The 22,939-nt window shown below is 43.6% G+C and overlaps 2 protein-coding genes across 4 annotated transcripts; both read left to right on the top strand.

Moving 5' to 3' along the window:
• Positions 1 to 2,054: 2,054 nt before the first annotated feature.
• On the top strand, positions 2,055 to 6,033 carry Rsrp1 (arginine and serine rich protein 1). 2 transcript variants are annotated; one of them, XR_007107094.1, is made up of 5 exons: positions 2,055 to 2,215; positions 2,375 to 2,960; positions 3,667 to 4,232; positions 5,017 to 5,100; positions 5,596 to 5,711. XR_007107094.1 is itself a non-coding variant. In XM_047540176.1 (5 exons), the coding sequence occupies exons 2-5, from the start codon at positions 2,432 to 2,434 to the stop codon at positions 5,707 to 5,709; spliced, it is 879 nt and encodes a 292-aa protein (XP_047396132.1). In that variant the 5' UTR covers positions 2,055 to 2,215; positions 2,375 to 2,431; the 3' UTR covers positions 5,710 to 6,033. The 2 variants fall into 2 exon arrangements, 1 of the variants encoding a protein (XP_047396132.1); XM_047540176.1 differs by having other exon boundaries at positions 3,667 to 3,818; positions 5,596 to 6,033.
• A 5,262-nt stretch (positions 6,034 to 11,295) lies between these two features.
• Positions 11,296 to 20,072, top strand: Syf2 (SYF2 pre-mRNA splicing factor). 2 transcript variants are annotated; one of them, XM_047540190.1, is made up of 7 exons: positions 11,296 to 11,389; positions 11,585 to 11,695; positions 14,475 to 14,600; positions 15,359 to 15,476; positions 15,810 to 15,900; positions 17,196 to 17,294; positions 18,537 to 20,072. In XM_047540190.1, the coding sequence occupies exons 1-7, from the start codon at positions 11,363 to 11,365 to the stop codon at positions 18,700 to 18,702; spliced, it is 738 nt and encodes a 245-aa protein (XP_047396146.1). In that variant the 5' UTR covers positions 11,296 to 11,362; the 3' UTR covers positions 18,703 to 20,072. The 2 variants fall into 2 exon arrangements, with proteins under 2 accessions (XP_047396146.1, XP_047396155.1); XM_047540199.1 differs by having other exon boundaries at positions 11,325 to 11,389; positions 11,588 to 11,695.
• The last annotated feature ends 2,867 nt before the right edge of the window (positions 20,073 to 22,939 follow it).

A 22,939-nucleotide genomic window follows, 5' to 3' on the forward strand; every position in this document is an offset into this window, starting at 1 on the left:
CCAGCCCTGCAAAAACAACCAAATGAAGCAAAAAACTTAAAGGCAAAATGTCATATTTTTAGATGAGAAACTTTCCTATTTAAAGATGTCATTTCTGCCTAAATTGGCCCACAAATTCAGTGCTAGATGTACTAATGATAATTGAAGTTGGATTATTCTATCAGGTAAGTAGATAGTTGTTCAGAGATTATATTCACAGAAATAAAGGCACTCAACATAAGGAAGACTGCATGTATTCTAGAGACAAACACCAGTATTCTGCACAAAGGAAAAGGTGTGTTTCCAACATCCTATTAACATCCAGAATTTTTCTAGCCATAATTTTTTAGGCACACATTTGTTACTATGAACTGTTCACAGACTCCTATCACCCCTTCCTTATTCATTACCGTAGTTTCACTTCTTTTCCGCAAACATCATTTTTACACTTATTACATGAGAAATTTATATTTTTCTGTTCACTCACAAAGCTTCATGAGAACCTTCAGCAAAAGTTATAGTAAGCACTGTATCTTGCTTGAGAGGGTATTTTAGAAAAAGAAGCATTTTTAAGAACTGTTTTCATCAAGGTAATCCTCAGAGAAGTGGATGGGCACCCTGCACACTGAGAGTAAGGCAGACCACATGCGGGTGCTCAGGTGTAGATGCCTTCCACTTCTGTGCGGGTTTGGGGCTGCGGGGTGAGGATGAACAAGATGAGAGCATTCAGATGTCCCTCCAAAATAAGTGGGTTTTGTAACAATGCACTTGCAAAGGAATACATATGTCTGACTCGCTTTACTGAAGTGGTTAGTTCATTTAATTAAAAAGAAATCAGTTAGCCTGGCGGAGTGGCACACGCCTGTAATCCCAGCGGCTCGGGAGGCTGAGGCAGGAGGATCCTGAGTTCAAAGCCAGCCTCAGCAAGAGCGAGGCGCTAAGCAACTCAGTGAGACCCTGTCTCTAAATAAAATACAAAATAGGACTGGGAGTGTGGCTCAGTGGTCGGGTGCCCCGAGTTCAATCCCCAGTACCAAAAAACAAAGAAAAAAGAAATCAATGAATGCTGGGCGCGGTGGTGCACGCCTGTCATCCCAGCTACTCCGCAGGCTGAGATGAAAACATGAGGCCAACCTGGGAAACTTGGTGAGATCCTGCCTCAAGATCAAAAAATAAAAGGGGGCTGAGGAGATAGCTCAGTCGGTAGAGTGCTTGCGTTGCAAGCACAAGGCCCTGGGTTTGATCCCCAGCACCCAAAAAAAAAAAAAAAAAAAAAAAAAAAAAGAACAAAAAATAAAAAAGGCTGTGGCTGTGGGTCAGCCTGAGCACCGCAAAACCCACGAGTCCACGTTCAAGGCGACGTTCTCCGGCTTTCCAACAGCCGGCAGGGCGTACCCTCCCGGCAGGTCCTGGGACGGAGTCCGCGCTGCTCAGCGGGCTCGCCGTCCCGGACTTGTCCTGCCGCGGGAGGCCACCCCGGCGGTCGCCTGTCCGGTCTCCACCGGGAGTCCCATGCCCGTCAAGCCTGGAGGACAACCTCTTGGTGACGCCCGGGGAGGGCGCGGGCGCCTTCCCGCCGGGCGGGCGCCGTGACCTGGGCTTCGGGGCGTCTCATCGCCCAAACTCAACCCCAATCCTGTCTGCAAAATTCCTATCGCCCTGTTAGGATGACATATTCATGGGTTCCCGGAAATTAGGGCGGAATGTCTTTAGGAGCCATTAGTCTGCCCGTTACAGTGAACAAGTGTCATATTTTTAGATGGGGGGGGGGGGAGTCCCAATTGTGCGAGCCCGGTCCCACCAGCAGCTGCAGTCCCTCCGCCTCCCAGCCGGGCACTCAGGCCCGTGAGCTCTTAGTTCTCTCAGAACAAAAAACAAAAGCCGCAGCGAGATGCCCGGATGTAGCCGCGGCGGCCCACGTCGGGGTGCGCATGCGCACCCAGGTGGTGTTGGCGCGCGGCAATGGGCGGGGCGAGGCGACCGGGCGGCGGTTGGGCGACAGGGGCCACGCCCACCGCGCCAACGTTTTTGCGCATGCTCCAGACGTCAGCTTCTAGTACTTTCGACGCGTCTGTTGACGCCCCGCTCAGTTGGCGTCCGGACGTCGGAGGTGGAGGTTGTTGTCTCCGAGGTCGCGAATCCTTGCGAACCCCCCCCCCCCTCTGCGTCCCGAGCTTGGAGAGGGAGGCGTCCGTTGGGCCTTTCTCTCCGTCCTGCGAAGGCTTGACGGCCTGCGGTGAGTGTCCTGCCGACGCGGCGGCTCCTGCGCTTCTGGGCGCGGGTGCCTGGGGAAGTGCCGGCGGCCGGCGCGGGTCGGGAAGGCCGCGCTTCGCCTGGGCCGAGCCCCGGCGCCGCTCCCGGCCTGACCCGTGGTTCTCCCTGTCCCTGCTCGCAGAGGCCCGGGTTTGCGGGAGGCGCGCGCTCCGCCCAAGGAGGCCTGGCCGCAGGCGCCATGTCCAACTACGTGAACGACCTGTGGCCCGGCTCGCCGCAGAAGGACTCGCCCGCCACCTCGCGGTCCGGCCGCTCCAGCCGCCTGTCGTCGCGGTCGCGGAGCCGCTCCTCGTCCGCGAGCTCCCGGCCCGACTCGCGCGGCTCCAGCCGTTCGTCGTCCGGGAGCCGCAGCCGGCCCCGCAGGCGCAGCAGGTCGCGCTCTCGCTCCAGGAGGCGCCACCAGCGCAAGTACCGGCGCTACTCGCGCTCCTACTCGCGGAGCCGCTCGCGCTCCCGCGGCCGCCGGTACCGGGAGAGGCGCTACGGGCCGCCGCGCAGGGCTCGCCGCTCGCCCTCGCCCTACCGCTCGCGGAGCAGGTCGCGCTCGCGCGGCCGGTCGCACCAGCGGAGGTCGTACTACGCCATCGCGCGGGGGCGGCGCTACTACGGCTTCGGCCGCACCGTTTACCCCGAGGAGCATGGCCGGTGGCGGGACAGGTCCAGGACCAGGTCGCGCAGTAGGACGCCGTTTCGTCTAAGTGAAAAAGGTGGGGCGTCGTGCTCAGCGCGACAGAGCGCTTCCCCTTTCTGTGCGGACGGCGACGGCGTTTGAGTAGGACAGGGAACCCAGCCTGGGTCGCGGAAGTCTCGGTTCCTCTGTCAGGGAGAGGGGAAGCTGCAGCGGTTAGTAGTTGAAATGACAGCGTAGTTGTGTGCCCACATTTAAACGGACAAAGTTTCCACTTTGGAATTAAGTCCAACTGTGACGTTCATGGTTCACAGTGTGGGTCCCTTGTGATTCGCTTGGTGTAGCTTTTTGAATGTAGCCGACTTAGTAGTTTACCCTAAAGCGTACAAATCAGCTGTTGGGAAGGAAAATGTCAGAATAAGGTTTTTGTCAATTGTATTACTGAACAGATGGGAATGTGAACAAGTGACTTGGTATCCTGGATGAAATTAAGTAGAAATACTTAGTGGGAACTGGGTCACTAGTGACAGCAATTATGGGTTTAGTAAATGACAGTTGCACCACATAAGGTCTTTAAAAAATGCTAATGTTCAGAAGTAAAATGAAGAGAAAGCAAAATAACAAATTACAGTTGTGAGTCAGAAAAACTGAATTGTTGGGTAATTCAGGAATGCTTTTGATAGCAATAAATGAGAGAATTTTGTTTCTCAATGAAACTTTTTGTGGGTCACTTTTTGTGGTGAAAACTGCTACAGGATTAATGGATTTTTTATTTATTCTTTTAGATCGAATGGAGCTATTAGAAATAGCAAAGGCCAATGCAGCAAAAGCATTAGGAACAACTAACTTTGACTTGCCAGCTAGTCTGAGAACTGTTCCTGTAGCTAAAGAAACAAGCCATGGAGCAGGTGTACCAAGTAATGGTGTAAAGTTTGAGGTAAGTATTTCTAACTATCAGATCATCTTCTGAAAAGCCACTTCCAGAAAGATCTGATCAGCCATTCTTTATCCTAGGCTACACTTCTTGGGAAGTCTAGCTGTATAAAATTTTCCAATAACAAAATATATTCATGATATAATAGTATCAACACCCATGAAATTGGGAGATGATTTTATTCAAGTCCTTTCATAACACCATGAATATATTATTGCTGGTATTTTGAAGATTTCTGTGTTATCAAAGTTTTCCCTACTCAAGTCTTTATAGACAAAAGAGTTTTCTGTAGCTTTCATTTGCAGCATTATGTTCCCACAAATCTGTGCTCAACATACAGTATAGTTTATCTGCTTTATTTCTGTCTTATAGAAATCATGAATGTGGTCTCCAGACAATGATGAAGAAAATCTGTTGGTAATTGATACATGGGCTACTCAGAGGTTTAACTAAACTTTATGTTCACACACTAAAAGCTTAGTTTTGTGTTGGTAGTTCCATGTGCATGCTAGAATTTGTGACAGGTTCCATTTGCATAAGGTGTTAAAGACAAGTTTTAAGTTAAGCAAAGGTACACTTTATAATGGTGTGGGGCATCTGTGGCATAGATGTCCCATTCATAATATATGCAATATATTCCAGATATTTTGAGAGATTACAGAAGAGGAGTCCTGCTTCACTTGCAGATAAGTTTATTATAATTCTCCAGAAATATGCAGGAAGTGTGTTGGCAAATTGCACTGTACTTCTAAGTTAAATGTGAAATCTAAAGCTTAAAATTGATAAAAGGTAGAAATTGATAAAATGAATCTATCATTGGGACTCAGATGTGGTTTTTGTTCAGTAATAGACAAGTAAGGTGTTGAGTCGTTTATTAATTAGGTGTCCAACTGGCAAATGCCTTGGTTCCTTGAAACTAGGTATATCTGGTATGACCTTACTTTTAAGAATTACTTGGATTTGTGTCAGGGAAATAAAATATGGGAAAGTGTGCCTTTAGTCTACTATCGAATCAGTTTGCTAAGTGGAAACCTGACAGTTTATCTTTTTTATTAGGCTATTAACTGTGGTGTTAGATCCAACTTGATTTGTATGTCTACAACCATACTTATATACAATTAGGCTTTTTATACAATTACTTAAAAAAAAAAACAAGGATTTTTTTTTTTTTTTTTTTAATATCTTTTTCTTACCTGTCTAGCTGTCGGAAAAGCTAACAGAAGATGGAACTAAAAATCCCAGTGAGAAATCTTCCCAGCAAAAAAACATAGCTTTTAGCTCTAATGTAAGTATATTAATGCAGTAGCTACTGAAAAATTGAGTTAAAATTTTTTTGTGTGTTGTGTAGACATTTATCTTTTGTTTTAATCTTTGATGATTAAGCCCTGCTAAGCCTCTTTGTAAAGAGAATCAGTCTCTATATATACAAGTATTATGTGGGCACCTTGTACTCTCGGGTTCAATAAATATTTTTCTTGTTTAATTTTTGAAATTTAAAAAGAAATCTCAGTGACCATTAGGGTTTTGTGTGTGGATTTTTTTTTTTTTTCTTTTTTTTTTTTTAAATGGGCTTTAGAATCAAAGTCATCCCCTGTGTAGGCCTCTCTCCTGCCCTGTCTCCCATAGTTTCTTGATTTTTATAGTTCGGCTCACGTTATAAATTAGGTCCGTGCTTTGCATTTGGTTGATAATGTTTAATATGATCATTTAATGTGTTTTTGAGAAATGTTATAATTATGTAAAATGTGTGTGGAAACTGACTTAATTTATTGTCTTACAGAATTCTGTAGCAAAGCCAGTACAGAAAACAGCTAAAGCTGCTGAAGAGACATCTTCACGATCGCCAAAAATAGATAAGAAAAAAAGTCCATATGGACTATGGGTACCTGTCTAAAAGAAAAAACTAATGCCTAAAATTGCACTTTATTGCAAGTTTGTTTCTAGCATTATCCCATCCCTTTGAGTCATTTAGTGGTATTTGTTAAAATTAAAAATCAACACAAAGATACATTTCTTGGTAAAATATTAACATTTTATGTTTCTCTTCAAGATATGAAAGCACAAATGGACCAGAGTTTACATACAGGTGGGAGTCTTGTAAATACATGTAAATATTGTATACTATCAATTGGTTATACAGAAATGAAATTTGTAAGACACAGTGATTGAACTGTGTTTGTGTTTTTGTATATTTGTTAATAAATTTCTTATTTTTATCGTCTTGTCTTTTTTGTGTATATACTACCTAACAAGTCTTGAATGGAAAAGGGGGCATCTTTTTGAAATTAGCCTTACCCCAAATCCAAGTCCATAAATTAATAATACATTGGGCTCATAGACCTTGTGTGGAGTTTGAGGAATGCTGAATCTCAAGTCCCCACCTCAAAGCTACTGAATGAGGAACAAATTTCATCAGTATTCCCAATTCATGTGAATACATTTATTAAAGTTTGAGAAGTTGGTCTACATTATATGAAATAACGTGTAGTATACTATTGGGTTTTAGGGTAGGAAACTAAGAAGGTAAAATGGAGTGCCTCACAAAGGTGGGAAATCTGTTGAGGTACAGTTGGCATTTATTGTGCATTTATGACATTCAAGTCATTTTGGAGCGTCGTTCCTCCCCCCCCCCCTTTATCCCAAGGGCACTGTGCAACTGACCTCATCCCCAGGCCCAAAGTCCCCTCCCACCCCTAGCCTCCATAGTGGCTGGAATTACAAGCATGTACTCTGCTGGACAATTGCTTCTAGATCACCTTTGCAAGTTTTACTTAGTTTGAATTGAGCTTAAGATGCTAGTTTCAGGGCTGGGGTTGTGGCTCAGTGATAGAGAGCTTGCCTAGCTGTGTGAGGCACTGGGTTTAATCTTCAGCACTACATACAAATAAACGAATAAAGGCCTATCAACATCTAAATACTAAAAGAAAAAAAGGCCAGGTTCATAAATTTTAGGGATTTGTTAGGCCTAACTGCTAGGCCTAAGCAACAAAAGTATGTCTTGGTGGAACCAAGGCAAGAAGTAAAAATTATTTTCAGACTGAACCTGGATGAGGTGTCATTGAAATTTTAACAGACTACTCTGTCTTGGCGTTTTCCTTTAATTTTTAGTGTAGGTATGCTTTTCTTCCCTGCTACCTTGAATTTCTATTTTCAGACAAGGTCTGCCAAGTTGCTGAGGCTGGCTTTGAACTTGTGATCCTCCTACCTCAGCCTCCTGAGCAACTGGCCTTGAACATCTTAAGAAAACAATGGGATGGATTCCTGTATAGGTTGAGATGATAAAAACTAGAGTACCATGGAAGAAGAATCTTAACGGGCATAGCAAGTCAGGAACACACCCAAGAATGACAGTAGATGGTGTAGGCTGTGCAAAAAAAGTCAGACGTGTTTAAAAAGGATAACTGAACAGCCTAAGAGGGAAACACCTGGGATTTCCCCCGCCAAGAAAACGTGCAATTCTTGGGTTTACTAATGGTTTTAATCCAACTCTGATGTATGTGAAGGTAGTATGGACCTTGTAAATGAAGGGTTGAGTCCTACCAGACTACCTGCTCCCTTCAGGTGTCAACTGCAAGTGTTTCCATGTTCATTACTCCTGGTTTGATAGTTCACCTATCATCCCACTCACTGAGTGGGGGATGTGGGGGAACTTAGTGACTTGTAAAGAATACAAATGAACAGCCATGAAGTCCAGAAGGGAACTTTTCTCTGGTGTTTGGGTGTGCCACCTTCCTGACACAGGGATGTTTACTCCAACCCCCAATCTGTGAACATGGTAGGAATTTTATGTGATTGAGTCATTAGCCCCACCCTTTTCCAGAGGGGAGAGGTGAGGCGAACCTTATAATCATTTGGTTCGTTTGGCAACCAGACCCTCTTTTCCAGTGACTGGCATAAGCATGGTACAGTTAAAAGGGGCTGATTGTAAATAATATCACTTAGCCTGTATCACTCAGGAAAGGTTTTAGGAACTGCCAAGAACAGGATAAAGATAAATAGTATCACTCAAGCAGTGCTGTCCAGTATTATCTGCACTTTCCAATAAATTGTGTTTGAAAATTTAGTTCCTTGGTCATGACTAGCCAATTCTGTCAATGGCTACCCTATTGTAAAGTGCATGTCAGAATATTTCCATCAGCCTGGTGCAGTGGTGCATGCCTATAATCCAGGTAACCCTGGCGGCTCAGGATGAGAAGCTGGAGGCCAACCGGGACAACAGAGACTCAAAAACAGCCGATGATGTAGCTCAGTGAGAGCCCCTGGGTTCAATCCCCAGTATTGCTAAAAAATCTATAATATTTTGGCTAAATGTTTTAACTTCCTTTCTTCCAAGGATATTTGCTTTTTGGAAGATGGTATTTTATTACAGGTTGTCTTCTTTTCCCTGTTTGCTTCTCCTATAGGTGGCATGTGTGCTCTGGGATAGGCCTGTAATTGTGATTGCTTCCAAGAGAGAAGAGGACACTGGGGTGAATTTCCAGGAGCCACTGTCGGCTTCCTTGCACTGCCTACTATAGTTTGTAAGGAAAATTACTATTTAGCAATAAATAGTAATTTAGCATCCTACCTCTGAAGCTCTGAAGCTCAGTTCCTGGAAAATTAGATGGATGACAAATTCAGGACAACAATGGCTTGCCTGTTTGTAATATGAATTTTTAAACCCAGCAGACGTCACACATTAAGCACAGATGACCTTTCTCAAATGACTCAGGAGGCTGAGGTAGGATTCCAAGTTCAAGGCCAGCCTCAGCAACTTAACAAGAGCCTATCTCAAAAATATAAAGGGTTGGGGGTGTCACTCAGTGGTTAAGTGCCCTTGGGTTCAATACCCAGTACCAAAAAAAAAGAAAAAAGAAAAAAATTCTAATACAAGTAAATATAAGAAGTACATAAGCATGAAAAATAAAGACATTCATAAGATACAAATGATGAAAGGTAGAGACCTGGTTTACTAGTACAATTTGGCAGTCAAACAGTTCCTGAAGGAGATTAGGCAGCTGTTCCTCTTTCCAAGTTTTGTCTAATTTCAGCTGTAAACTTTCCATAGAATCCTGCATTTTCATGGAATTTAGCATTCTTTTCATTAATGATATTTGCATAATCATTATAAGGCCATTTCCAGCCACATTTGTTTTGTTTTATTCAATTCTGTAATAGACATAAAAACATACTTTTGGTCTGAAGATTGAAAGCAGTATCTTTTTGTAGAAATATATTTTACAAAATGTTCATTGAGCTTTCTTGAACTTAACAGTACTGACAGATGATCTGAAGTTTGGGAAATGACCCCAATTTGCATTGAAATATAAGGCAGAACAATTATAATAACACCACCAAAAAATAAATAAAATGGAAAAAAATACGGGAAAACCAGAGGCTATACAGCACAGACAGATACTAATGTTTTTGAGGGCAGGTGGACAACTTCTATTAGATGTCTTTTCTACCATTACTGATTGAAAATTTCCTCATAAGGAAAGAAAGAATATTCTGTTTCATAGAGTACTGATGCATTTTTTTCTGTGACAAAATGCAATAAAGTCTTTCAGGAAGCAGTTGTCAGAGAAAGAAAGAAAGAAACAAAAAAAACATGAGGCCAGGTTGGGGATGTAACTCAGTGGTCAACAGCCCTCGGTTTGATTCCTAGTACCACCAGCCAAAAGAAAACCAAAGTGAGAAAAACATTCTGTGGGAGCTACTTCTAAATATCTGTGAGAGTAGGAAACAGCCCCTGGGGCCTGTTAAACTCTCCTTTTCCCTTCTGTTTCTTCCCTTCCAGCAATGTCAATTACACCAAATATACGAAGTCACTTCCCATATTTCAAAAATTTCCTTAGTATAGGGAAAATTTAATGGGTTCTGAAGCAACACCCCCCACATTGTCACTTTTATTAGCTTTTTGTCTCTCTCTCCTTAGTTCTTTGTGCAAAACAAAAATGTATTCCTTGTAACCCTAATCCTACCTATTACCTCTCTAAAAGTAGCAGAAGAGGTACCCAGTTCCACTCCTCTTATTTTTCACTTAGTATATTTTGTAGATCTTTCTAAATTGATATATGAAGAATTGCTCCTTTCCTTTACCACATGGTGTTTCACTGAATGTAGCACAATTTACTTACTTATGTTTTGGTGGTGCTGGGGACTGAACCCAGGGCCTTGTGCATGCTAGGCAGCACTGTACCAACTGAGTTATATCCCCAGCCCCAGCATGCAGCATAATTTATTTAATGAGACTTCTGACAGTCATTTGTTTCCATTTTTTTTGCTATCACCAAAAACCAAAAAACCTGAAATGAATAACCTTATAGATAGTCATCCCATACCTGTGCAATTGTATCTGTAGGATGAATTCCCAGAAGAGTGATAGCAGAGTCCAAGAGTATTCACCTTTGCAACTTTTATTGCCAAATTGACTTCTAAGGGGTTGGACCAATTTTTAAGTTTTAGGATCAACATATATAGTAATATTTCTCAGTATTACCAACTAAGTGGTTTTGAATTTCTAGTTTTTTTTTTTTCCTACAGTGTTGGGGATCCAACCCAGGACTTCACACTTGCTAGGCACGTGCTCTCCACTGAGCTACACATGTAGACCATCAACTTCAGATTTTTTTTGCCACATCATTTTCCAGAACCAAAATTTAAAAGCAACCCCCAAGATTCTGATAGGAATAACATTTTTATAAACTCACTTGAGATACTTTGGAGATGTTTTGTGATACTGTCTTCTAGCCAGAAAAGATTATCCTTCAATATTGAGATGTAACTTTGCATACATTGAATTTTTTTTTCATGTTACTGTTAGATATCTTTTCATTTGGGAGATTACATTTTAATTGCTTATTCTTTTTTTATTTTTGGTACTAGGGATTGAACTCAAGGACACTCAACCACTGAGCCACATTTTCATTTCTATATCTAATTAGTAAGTTGTCAGAAAACAATTTCCATATATTTCTCTTGCACACATCCAGCACATTATTGCTTCATCTTAACTTTAGCACTGTTATTAATTATACCACTGCTCCTTACTGCGCATGTTAAGAGAACAAGATTGGTCTGGCCCTAATCTGCAGTCAACAACAGACAAGAAAAGTATTTTAGGACTACGGAAGGGACTTTAAAACAGTGTCAATAGTAAAGTCAACTGAGACACAGCAGTTCAGAAAGAACTGCCTTTCGTAACAGGTCACACTGAGGCTAAGTACTAAATGGAAAGTACTTGCTGTTCTGCGGAACACCACGCAGATTAGGGGATTTCCTATCACGACCTGCAGGCCCTTCCTAGCCTTCCTCTTCTGAGCCCTTCCCAATCCTTCTCTCCCCTCATCACTTCCTGCCACCGCCTCTGCGACCTTCTGCGGCTGCGCAGAATCCTAACCAATCGAAAACATCTTACTGCTAAACGGGGCAGGGATTGGCCCCAAGTTCCTGAGGCCGTGCGGAAGGGGCGGGGCCTGTGGCTTATCTGTGCCTGTCGACGGGGCGGTACAGAGGCCGACGGAAGTGCTCCGTGTTGTTGCCGGAAGTAGGAAAAGAAGGTTGTAATGGCGGCTGAGGCCGAAGTCGAGAAGGTAAGTGTTGTCGGCCCTACCTGGAGGATTTTGTTGGTGAGTTTCGATGGAGGTGGAGGCTTGGGCGTCGGGCTAGGAAGGCGCAGACTCCGCGGGGTCGGTGGGCGGTGGGGACGTGGCCGGGCTTTCCACCCGCCGGGCTTGGCCCGGACGGTGGGAGGAACCAAGCCCCGCCTGAAGCCGGTTTCCTCACAGCAGGTGCCGGCAGACGGCGCGGAGGAGGGGCTTCGCTCAGCGGCGGAGGAGCTGGCCGCCCAGAAGCGCGAACAGAGACTGCGCAAATTCCGGGAGCTGCATCTGAAGCGGGTGAGTAACCCCGAGGCCAGCTCAGACCTGCCCCCTGTCCAACCCCACACCCTTTCGTAGAGGGACGAGCAAGGCGCACTAACTTGCCTACCAGACCGCAGAGCTGTATCATCCCCTGAAATGGGAGATCTATACACGTTGAGATCACTTTGAGAACTTCTTGACCGTGCATCTGCTCGCTCCTCCCCCTCCCGCCCACATTTGATTTAATGAATCTGGACTAGGTTTGGGAGTCTATTACTAGCTGCCTCACTGCTCTGTGATTCTAACAAACTCTTCACTTTACTTAGAGAAATATGTAGGGTTAGAAATTGGAAGAAACTGTGTCATTAACAGCTTCTTCATTTGAATAAAAATCAACAAACCTCTGAAATTCTACAGTGTGGTGGGTGGTTCAGCTAGAGTAAGACCGCTTCTGAAATAGAGGAGGCACAACCTTATCTTATTAATTGAGGACATAACCTTATAACCAGAAATTATACTGCAGTAAATGCAGTTTTGGGGTAGGAATAAAGTGCCCTGGAAGTGCAGAGGAGAGATTAATGCAGTTTTAGAGGCTTCAGTGAGGTGACACTAAACTACTGTTTGAAGGAATACAATATTATCAAACAAATAAAGGAGATGGAGGAAGAGATGTCCTGGAGGAAGAGTTACTCAAGCGGAGGGAACTAATGCAAAGGAAGAGAATTCGTATTAAGGAAATGAGTCCAGCAGACAGCTGGCTACAGTTGGAACTAAGAAAGGAAAAAAGCAGCCCCAGACTTTGAACTTGGAGTGACCTGCCTGACAGCTAGGCCTTGTTTCTACAAAAGCTCAGCATCTTTCCAAATGTTGTAGTGAGACAGAATCAACAAGACTGTTTTGGTCACAGAAGTGACCACACATCCCTATTGTCTTGGTAACATGACTCTCTGGTATTACCAATTATTATAGTCTTATTCTATTCCTCCTGTCTCCTACATAAGAATAAGCTGCTTAATCATAGAATGCCCTGCTTTCTGACAATGCCCAAATCAGAGCCTTGAATTTGAACTCCAGTCACCTGATACAAATTCATATTTTTTAACTAGCTCTTTTAATATCCTCTTACTGAAATGTTCCTAGTGGTTTGTGCTCTCCTTCAATGCAACAAATGCAACTTTGAGTGCAAACCATAGGGCATTGCCAGAGCCAAGAGTGTATGACTGTAGCTCAGTGACAGAGCACTTGCCTCTAGCATGTGAGAGGCTCTGGGTTCCATCCTCAGCACCACATACAAATAAATTAAATAAAGGTATAAAAAATAAAAAAAAAAAAAAAGAACGTATGGGATGGAAGTTGAGATGAGTATCTCTCTTAGCTTTCGTTCTTTTTTTGGTGGTGATGGGGGTTGAACCAGGGCCTTGTGCTTTGGGCAACTGCTCTACTACTGAGCTGCCCTGCTAGCCCCAAGAGTATCTCTCTCTAACCAGAAAAAGTTAATTTGATAAACACACAAACATAGTTAAGGGTTTACTTGGAGGAATTGTTTAAAGAACGCATATCTGGAATCTAGGAAACATGGCTTTCTGGACTACCTGCCACCATCCTGTGACCTAAGAAACATCTAGCTTCAATTTTCCACAAGAAAATGTACTCAATTTGTTTTATGCAGTTAATTTTGTTTAAAATACATTATTCACTAATACTTCAAATGGGAAGTTCCTTTCATGCGTACAATGTAAATAAACCTTTAAAGTATTTCAAAAGTAGGGGAGACTTAGAAAGGATTAGGATATCAAGATAGGTAGTAAAATCCTCAAACCCCAAATTGAGTCTTTTTCTTTGAACTCATCAGAATTAAGAGATTTAAAAGTAGAATATCTTCCAGTGCCACTGTAATATAGCTCTCCCACTTTGCAAAATCTTGTTCTGATCCATGTTCTGATCTGACTACATGGCTAAATGGGCAAATCTGATATTAATCTCTAGGGCTCTGGAAAACCAGTGTAGCCCAGTGCATTTAAAATAAAATGGTGTTTTAGTTGTCAGTGGGCCTTTATTTATTTATATGTGGTGCTAAGAATTGAACCCAGTGCCTCATGCATGCTAGGCAAGCTACCTCTCATGCTAGGCTCTACCTCTCAGCTACAACCCCAGCCCCCCCAGCACATTTTTTCCTTGATTACATACCTTACTAGTCTGCTGTTCCCTTGCTTAAGATCATCTGATGGCTGTTATGGTTTGGGTTTGAAAATGTCACACAAAAAGCTCATTTGTTAGGCAATATAGCAGTGCTCTGAGGTGAAAAGATTGGATTATAGCATCTATTACCTCATCAGTGGATTAATCAGTTGATGGATTATTAATTCAGAAGGACTACTGAGTGGTGACGATAGGCAGGCTCGGTGTGCTCTGGCTTAGCTTCTTTCTCTCTTTTCTTCCTGGCTGCCATCAACTGAGCAGCTTTCCTTTACCACACCCTTCTGCCCCTTGTCTCAGGCCCAGAGCCCTGGAGTTGACTGAAATGGAGCCCCAAATAAACTTCCTCCTGAGTCGTTCTTATCAGGTCTTTTGGTCACAGCAATAAAAAGCTTGACTACTGTGTAATGTGTCTTTCCTGAATTCCTTAAGAAGGCAAGATACGTTTGGATTTTTTTTCCATATTTCTTTTTTTAAAAAATAGTTGTAGGTGGACACATACCTTTATTTTATTTATTTTCTGTGATGCTGAGGATTGAACCCAGTGCCTCCCATGTGCTAGACACAACCCCAAATGCTTCTTTTCATATTTCTGACAAACTTTTTTTAATGGTTTTAGAATGAAGCTCGTAAATTAAATCACCAGGAAGTTGTGGAAGAAGATAAAAGACTTAAGTTGCCTGCAAACTGGGAAGCCAAAAAGGCTCGTTTAGAATGGGAACTACAGGAAGAAGAAAAGAAAAAGGTCAGGAGCTGCTCCACTCACGAGCTATTTCTTCTATCACTCTTGCATTGAGACACAAGAGCATGGTCGTTGCTTAGCCTGGTTCTGGAGCCAAAGTACTGCCAGAATTGAAAGCTTAGCTCTGCTCTTTACTGGCTACCACACTTTGGGCAAGTTATTTAACCTTGAGTTAATTCTGAATTAAATGAGTTAATGCATGCAAAGCATTTAAAATAGGGTCTGATACCTGTTGAAACACTAAGAAGTATCACATGCGCCCTTATTATATACCATATCAAATTCCCAAATTTCACATAGCAATCATTGTTTAAAAAATTATAACTTAATATCTATTTTTTGAAATTTGGTCATCTGTGGATTCCTTTCTTTCTTTCTTTCTTTATTTCTTTCTTTTTTTTTTTTTTTTTTTTTTTTTTTCTTTTTGTATCAGGGCTTGAACCCAGGGGTGCTTTACCACTGAGCCACATCCCCAGCCCTTTTTGTGTTTTATTTAGAGATGGTCTCACTGAGTTGCGTAGGGCCTCGCTAAGTTGCTGAGGCTGGCTTTGAACTCGTGATCCTCCTGGCTCAGTCTCTCAGTCTGCTGGGATTACAGGCGTGGGCCACCAGGCCCAGCTTATGGACACCTTTCAACACTGAGGGACAGGAGCTTCCTTCTTAGCTTGACTTAATGTCTTGTTTAAACTTCACTGACTTAAAGTAGGTTAAGTAATTGCTTATATCATAATTGTAGGTGCCAGCTTTGTTGTTCTTTTTAGGAATGTGCAGCAAGAGGGGAAGACTATGAGAAGGTGAAGTTGCTGGAGATCAGTGCAGAAGATGCAGAGAGATGGGAGAGGAAGAAGAAAAGGAAAAACCCTGACCTGGGATTTTCAGGTAAAACCGACCTTTCTTGAACAGGCCTATTAGACAGTATTGCCTTCTGTGTTCCTGCTTTAATGAGAGGATGCTCGTGCCTCCTTCACGGAATGTTTGCTAAGAGGCCTAAACCCAAGAGAAATGCAAATATGTCTCAGAGGATAGAGCTCAAAAAGTCTGTGCAGTAGCTTGATGATTCTCTGTGGTATCTTTATCAGCATATTCAGGATAAGGGACTATGCTTGGATTAGTGTCTTGTGCATATATTACTTCATAACAATTTGACTTTTTTCTGAATAGTAATGCCCAAACAAGGATACATATCATCTCTGATTCTCATTTCATTTTTAGATTATGCTGCTGCCCAGTTACGCCAGTATCATCGGTTGACAAAGCAGATCAAACCTGACATGGAAACCTACGAGAGACTGAGAGAAAAACAGTAAGTCCATGGGTTTTATGCAAGTTGTTTTCTCATCCTGGCGGTATGAATGTATTTATGTGGGTATAATGTACACACCTACATATACAAGTGTATAAATACAGGCATACTTTATGCTGAGCTGCAGGTTATTAGCTGTCTAGGAATGGTCTGTTTGGACAACACTATTTATGATTCAGTTTATAGCAGTTAAGCTTCCCCCCCACCCTGCCCCCCACACTGCTCTAGTACTGTGGATAGAACCAGCGGTGCTTTACCACTAAGCTGCATCTCCAGCCTTTTTTTTTTTTTTTTTTTTTTTTTTTTTTTTTTTTTTTGTGGGGGGAGTATGAGGGATTGAACTTAGGGACACTTGATCACTGAGCCACATCACCAACCCTATTTTATATTTTATTTAGAGACAGGGTCTCACTGAGTTGCTTAGCACTTATCTTTTTTGCTGTGACTGGCTTTGAACTCCTGCCTTAGCCTCCTGAGTTGCTAGGATTATAGGCATGTGCCACCATGCCCAGCTTGTTTTTTTTTTTTTTTTTTTTTTTTTTTGGAGACAGGATTTTACTAAATTTCCAACTTGCAATCCTGCCTCTGCCTCCCAAGTTGGGTGAATATTTTGTTCTGTTTTGTTTTATTTTGAACCTAAGGGCTGTCTGCTACTGAGCCACATCCCCAACCCTTTTTATTTTGAGTCAGAATTTCATTAAGTTGTTGAGGGTCTCGGTAGGTTTCTGAGACTGGCATCAAATTTGTGATCCTTCTGCTTCAGCCTCCTGAGTCTCTGGGATGACAAATGAGAGTTGCCATGCCCTATGTGAGGTTTTGTTTGTTTTCTTTAATAAAGGACCAGATAATAGATATTTGAGGCTTTATGGCCCACATGGCCTCGTTCATGGCTGCTCACCTGTGCCAGTGCAGTGTGAAGGCAGCCACAAGGACCCATGCGTGAGTGTCTGGGTCCCAGTAAAAACTGTTTTCAAAAATAGGTGGTGACTGTAGCTCGAAGGCCTCTGCTTTAATGGAAAGAGAGCCAGAGCTCAGAAGCTCTGGTCCCAACTCTCTGCAGCCTTTGATAATTAGCTTTTGGCCATTGGCTTGTTCATCTGAAGATGAAGGTGTTGGAGTAGGTGATTTCTTAGGTCCTTTCTAATTCTGTATATTCTTTTTTTAAAAAAAATTAAGGTAGGATCCCACAGCAAGTATATATATGTATTTTGTCACCTCATGAATGACTGTTTAGTTTGAAATTTGAAATTGAAAATTTGTAGTGTTATTTTAAGTTCATTTTGCTGCTTTTTCAGTGGAGAAGAATTTTTTCCAACCTCCAACAGCCTCCTTCATGGGACACATGTGCCTTCCACAGAGGAAATTGATAGAATGGTCACAGATCTGGAAAAACAGTAAGTACCCAGAGCTGCTTAAATGCTTAATGACAGAGTGAACTTTGAGTGTATGTCTTCAGTCCATTGTGCTTTGAATGAATTAAATAGCAGAAATGATACTTGTTTCAACGCTATTTATGCAGTGGTTTTGAAGATAGGCAGCAACATGGATTGGGTTCACGTGATTTAGAATAGAGATGCACAGTATCGATGGAATTGGATTATGATGTGTTAGCTTTCCATCACTGTGACAAAACAGTTGAGGTAAACGGGTTATGAGGAGGAAAGGTCCGTGGTTGCTGGGCCTGTCACTGTGGGCCTGCGGCTGCCTAGTACCTACTGTGGGGCACATGGTGAAGGAGGTCTCTTCATCTCGTGGTGGGGATGCAGAGAGGGAGGGGGAAGGACTGGCTGGGGTTGCAGCCTCCCTCTAAGGGCACACCTGAGGGGCCCGACTCTCCAGCTAAGCCCCACTCGGAAAGATTCCACCTCCTCCCAGTAGCGCCCTAGGTGGGGCAGGAGGCTTCCAGCACGTGGGCCTCGGGGACAGTCAGCGTCCAACTGCAGCAGTTATGAAGGAGGACGGGGTCTGAGGAACCCGTGATTCCTCCATAGCACCCACTCCACTGTTTGATCGGAAGAAACTGAATGTGCCTCAGTTATATTTGTGTTTTTTAAGACTGATGGAGGTGAATGCTAGGTAGAGCAGAGTGAATTCTAATTTTAGGAATTGATATCTGTAAAGTGTTAATATGTGTCTGGCACATACTAATGCACTGTATTAACTGGTTATTATTATATATCAACATATAAAACAATAGTTATTAATGTATATTAATGTTTTTAATATATAAATAATACCATTATCAATATATTAATACTATAGGAATATTGTTATTAATATATTATTATTTTATAAATAATATTATAATAATTACCTTCTTCTAAGTCATAATTTATTCAGTTCCTAACTCTGTATCATTGATCTTTTAGAAGAATTGTAAAGATGAGTTTGTGTTTACTGAATTTCATGGTTTATACCTGAGGTTATGCTGCTAATTAGCAATTTCAGCTTGAAATTGATGAAAACCCAGCTTGCTCCCTGCCCCTTCCCCAGAGCTAAGTGTCCCAATTCTGTTCTTTGCTCTGCCCAGATACGGGGAGTAGCAGATCTGTCCTCCCATGAATATCAACAGTGTGTAGTTAGTGAGTCAAAAAAGAAGGCAATTTTGAACTTTATAAGTGGTTTTCTTCCCCTAGAATTGAAAAACGAGACAAATATAGCCGGAGACGTCCTTATAATGATGATGCAGATATCGACTACATCAATGAAAGGAATGCCAAGTTCAACAAGAAGGCCGAGAGATTCTATGGGAAATACACAGCTGAGATCAAACAGAATCTGGAAAGAGGAACAGCTGTTTAATTCCTTCAGAAACTGTTTTTAGGCACTTGAGAATGGAGTGAAATTTCTGCTAGTGAATTGAAAGTCACTTCACAATTTTATCAGTAAACCAGACCTTAGTCTCTGTCTTCCCACTCAGCATTTTAAAATAAATGTTTTTTCTTACACATATACTTCCATGTATATTTCCACATTTTTGTGCTTGGATATAAGATGTATTTCTTGTAGTGAAGTTGTTTTGTAAAAATCTACTTTGTATAAATCCTAATTATATTATTTTTCTATGTATTTTAAATGTGTATAACGGTTTAATCTTTGGAGTATTTTGAGATTACAGTTGCTGGCAGCGAGTGCGAATGCTGTCATTGTCAGCTTGAATATCGTAATGAATCTGGCGGAATCTGGGGCTTTGCTGTGGAGCCACAGGGGTTGGGAACTCTGAAGCCGAGGACCATGAAGGTGGCAGTAGGTTCTGGAATGCCGGCGCAGGTTCCCCAGGGCTGCACAGGACCAAGAGCAGGGACAGCAGAAGCGTCTTCCCATGAGTACCAACCGTGTGCAGTTAGCGCCCTTTTTAAAGAGCTGTGAAATGCGCTGGAGTAGCCTTCCTGCTAATACTCTATCATTTAAAACAAGCATTTGCATATATACGCTTGTGTATATGTTAGCACAAACATACATGTGCACTTCCATTCCACAAGCACAGACCCGTTTCTTTAAAATTACATTTTAAGATATTTTTTAGTTGAGATGGACACAATACCTTTATTTATTTTTCCCTAGGTGGTGCTGAGGCTCCAACCCAGTGCCTCACACGTTCCAGCCCCAGCCCCAGCCCCGCCATCCCTTTTAGTGGGTATTTCAGAGGAATTTTAGAAAGGGGAGGGGCAGCCCAGGGGTGGAGCTCTTGCTGGAGGTGAGGCCCAGGGAGCCCAGTGAAGGGATGAACGATCTGAGGCGTCCACACACCCGGGACGGTGGTCAACATCAGCTCATGGGCGTGTTCCGTCTTACCTCTGTCCCCTCTCTCTGGAGCTCCTGTATGGTGAAGTGAACACCAGATCATGCAGTATGTATCCCTGAAAGACTTGAAAACATCACAGCAACAATTTTATTTTCATAGAAGTCCAGAGAGATTGTTTTTGTATGTTGATTAAAATACTCAATTTCTAATTAGGATATTCTAAATTGAATCCGAAATGCAGAAAATTTTACGGACACTTGGGCTTTGGAGTTTGAAGTCGATTTCGCATTCGTGACCACTGTGACACTGTGACACTGACTGGCACTTCTGTTTTTTGTGCTTCTGTTCCCGGTCCTAGTGTCTATGTGCACTTGACCTCAGGTCTGTCGGTTTGGATGCTTCTGAAAATAAATTGATTATGTCTCAATCTTTCTGTTCCCATTTCCACTAACAGTTCAAGTTCTTGATCCTGAATGTTGGAGTAGCCTAGGAAAGCTTTCCGAAATGTTGTCAAATAGAATGTGACATGTATTTAAAAGAACAGTTCAAAGACGGATGTGGTGGTGCATGTTGGAAATCCCAGCTACTCAAGAGGCTGAGGCAGGAGGATCCAAAGTTCGAGGGCAGCATTTATTGAAAAAAATAAAAAGGCCTGAGGATGTCACTCAGTAGTAGAGTATCCCAAGTTCAATCTGCAGTACCACAATGGCTCAGGTTCATTCCCAGAATGCAACACTAGCTCATAGAGCATGTCAGTAGCCTGCCCAGTACTATTTCTCTTTTATCACCAAGCAGAGTCCTATATTTTGTGAATTTGTGGATATTTTTCCAACTAAATACTTGCTTTCCCAGACTGACTTGCTGTTATAGGTGGTTAAATGTTATTAGTTCTGGCTAATAAATGAAATTTTATTTTGAGAAATCTTACTTTCCTGATTTTTTTGATTTTCCTGATTTTGGGAAAATTGATTCCTGCTTTCCCCTTCTTTCTTCCTGCTTGGATCACATATGTGAGGCCTGGAGTTGTAGCAGTCATTTTGTGCCATGAAGTAATAAGTGTAAGGAGGATGAGATGGCCCATGTTTGCATTGCTCAGCTTCTGCACTAGCCCTAAACATCTACCTGTCACTTTCCTGTTATTGTTGAATAAATGTCCCCTGCATGGTTTAATTTCTGGACAGATGTCAGCAGATTAAATGATTAAATGCAAATATTCATATTTTTTTCTCTACTCTAGAAATAAGTGATTACAAAGGAGATGGAGGAAATAGTCTAGTTATAGTAGTAACAAACATTAGCATAAATTTAATAAGAAAAGCAGAGGAGCTGGGGCTGGGGAGATAGCTCAGTCAGTAGAGTGCTGGCCTTGCAAGCACGAGGCCCTGGGTTCAATCCCCAGCACCGCCCCCCCCCCAAAAAAAAAGAAAGAAAAAGAAAAAAGCAGAGGATTTATGTGAGGAAAATTATAAAATCTAACTGAAGAATAAACAGGAGACTTCTGCTTCTATCCTAAATGGAGAAATGGATTTACTTTCCTGCAAAGACAAAAGAGCCTACGTGAAGTGAGAGTTTTCAAAATACTGGAAATGAGGTAAAGAAGAGCAGCGGTGCCCAGGGCGAAGACAAGATCAGCTGCGTGATCGCCACGGCTTGATTCCTTTTGGAGAACTTCCAGGCTGGTGGGGTCCCTTGCTTGAGATAGAACTAGAAAGTCTAGGAAGACCAAGGTAATGAGAGATCAAAGTACCAGGTGCTGGAGAGAGGACAGAGAGACCACTCAGGAAACCTGCAGAGTCCCCTAAGTATAGGTAAAGTATCCATCTGCTTGTGTATAAAAGGAGTTTTCTCTCCTGAGAAAGAACCACCTGAAAAGATTAGAGGGATTAGTACTTGGCATTTGTGAAGAGCCAGGAAGTGTTTTTTCCAGCAGGCAAAATAGAAAATTTCACAATTCAATGGGTTGTGTTAGGCCAATTCTCATTACTATAACAAGACACCTGAGACAATCAACTTATAAAGAGGAGAGGTATTTTTTGGTCCATAGTTTGGGAGGTTTCGGTCCATGTTTGGTGAACCCATTGCTTTTGGACTCATGGTGGTTGGACAGTGCAAGAGAGGAAGAGGAAGAAGCCAGGCTCCCACAACACCTTAGGGCACATCCCCCTGGCCTCACCTCTTGCTAGGCCAGCCTCTTGGAGGTTCCCCTCCTCCCGGGGCTGCAGAACAGGCCTTCGACACACGGGCTGACGGGGACATGTCCAGTCCACAGCAGTGGGGCACCGAGTTGAATATTGAACGGTTCCTGCCTCAGGAGTGGAGAATAACCAACCCAGGTTCGCTCTGCTCAGGTCTCGCCAGGAAGACTGCTGGGTCACAGCTAGGAGAGCACAGTCGCAGGTGCCCAGCGGCCAGGATTCAAACCCAGCTTCCGTCTGCCAGGGGAAGTAGCTCCCCCATGCTAGTCTGCTCCTGCTGCCACGCGCAACACCAGAGTGGCTTCAGGGACATTTATCCCCCACCCACCCGGGGGCTGCAAGTCCAGGGTCAAGATGGGCAGGCGCGGGGTGGGCGAGGCCTCCTCTCCTTCCTGCAGGGCTGCCTCCTCTCCACGTCCTCCCATGGCCTTTCTCTGTGCTTCCACTCCTGGTGTCCCTTCCTCTTCCTGTGGGGCTCCCAGCTCTGCTGGATTAGGGACCCACTGTGACCTCGCTGACCCTCTCGGACCCTTGTCACCACCTGAGGGCTGTTTCCCGCTGGGTCACATGGGGTGAGGGCGTCCACCCAGGACTTCAAGGATGACGCAGGTCAGTCCCTCACTTCACTGGGCCACTGGGTGCCTGTTTCCCCAGCTCTGAAAGGTGCCAGTGACCCCTACCTCGGGGGCTTGTGCTGAGGACGAGGTGAGCCCCTGGGCTTAGCCGGGAGGGTCGGCCGTCGTGGCAGTGTGGATGGAACCGCGATCAGACGTCAGTCCCACCCTGGGGCCTTTCTGGCTCTGGGCCTGCGGTGCTCCTCACCTCCAGGTCCAGGTGAGGCCAGAGGGAGGGTGGGCTCTCCACGGACCTCCTCCTTCCCCCTGGAAGTCTTGGCCGCTTTTAAAGAGCTGGCGGAGACCTCTCTTTCCGCCCGCCCGCCCGGGGCTCTGAGCGTCTGAGCCTGGCTTCCTCCTGCCCTTCTGCCCCACGGGTGGCCGTGCTTTGCAGGGTGGAGCCTGGTCGCTCCTTAGGGCTCACCTGGGAAACTTGTCGCCTCTGCAGGATTAACTTTGCACACTCTCCGGCGGCTTCTCCCCTC

This window comes from Sciurus carolinensis, chromosome 1 (assembly GCF_902686445.1).
Source record: "Sciurus carolinensis chromosome 1, mSciCar1.2, whole genome shotgun sequence".
Taxonomy (NCBI): Eukaryota; Metazoa; Chordata; class Mammalia; order Rodentia; family Sciuridae; genus Sciurus; species Sciurus carolinensis.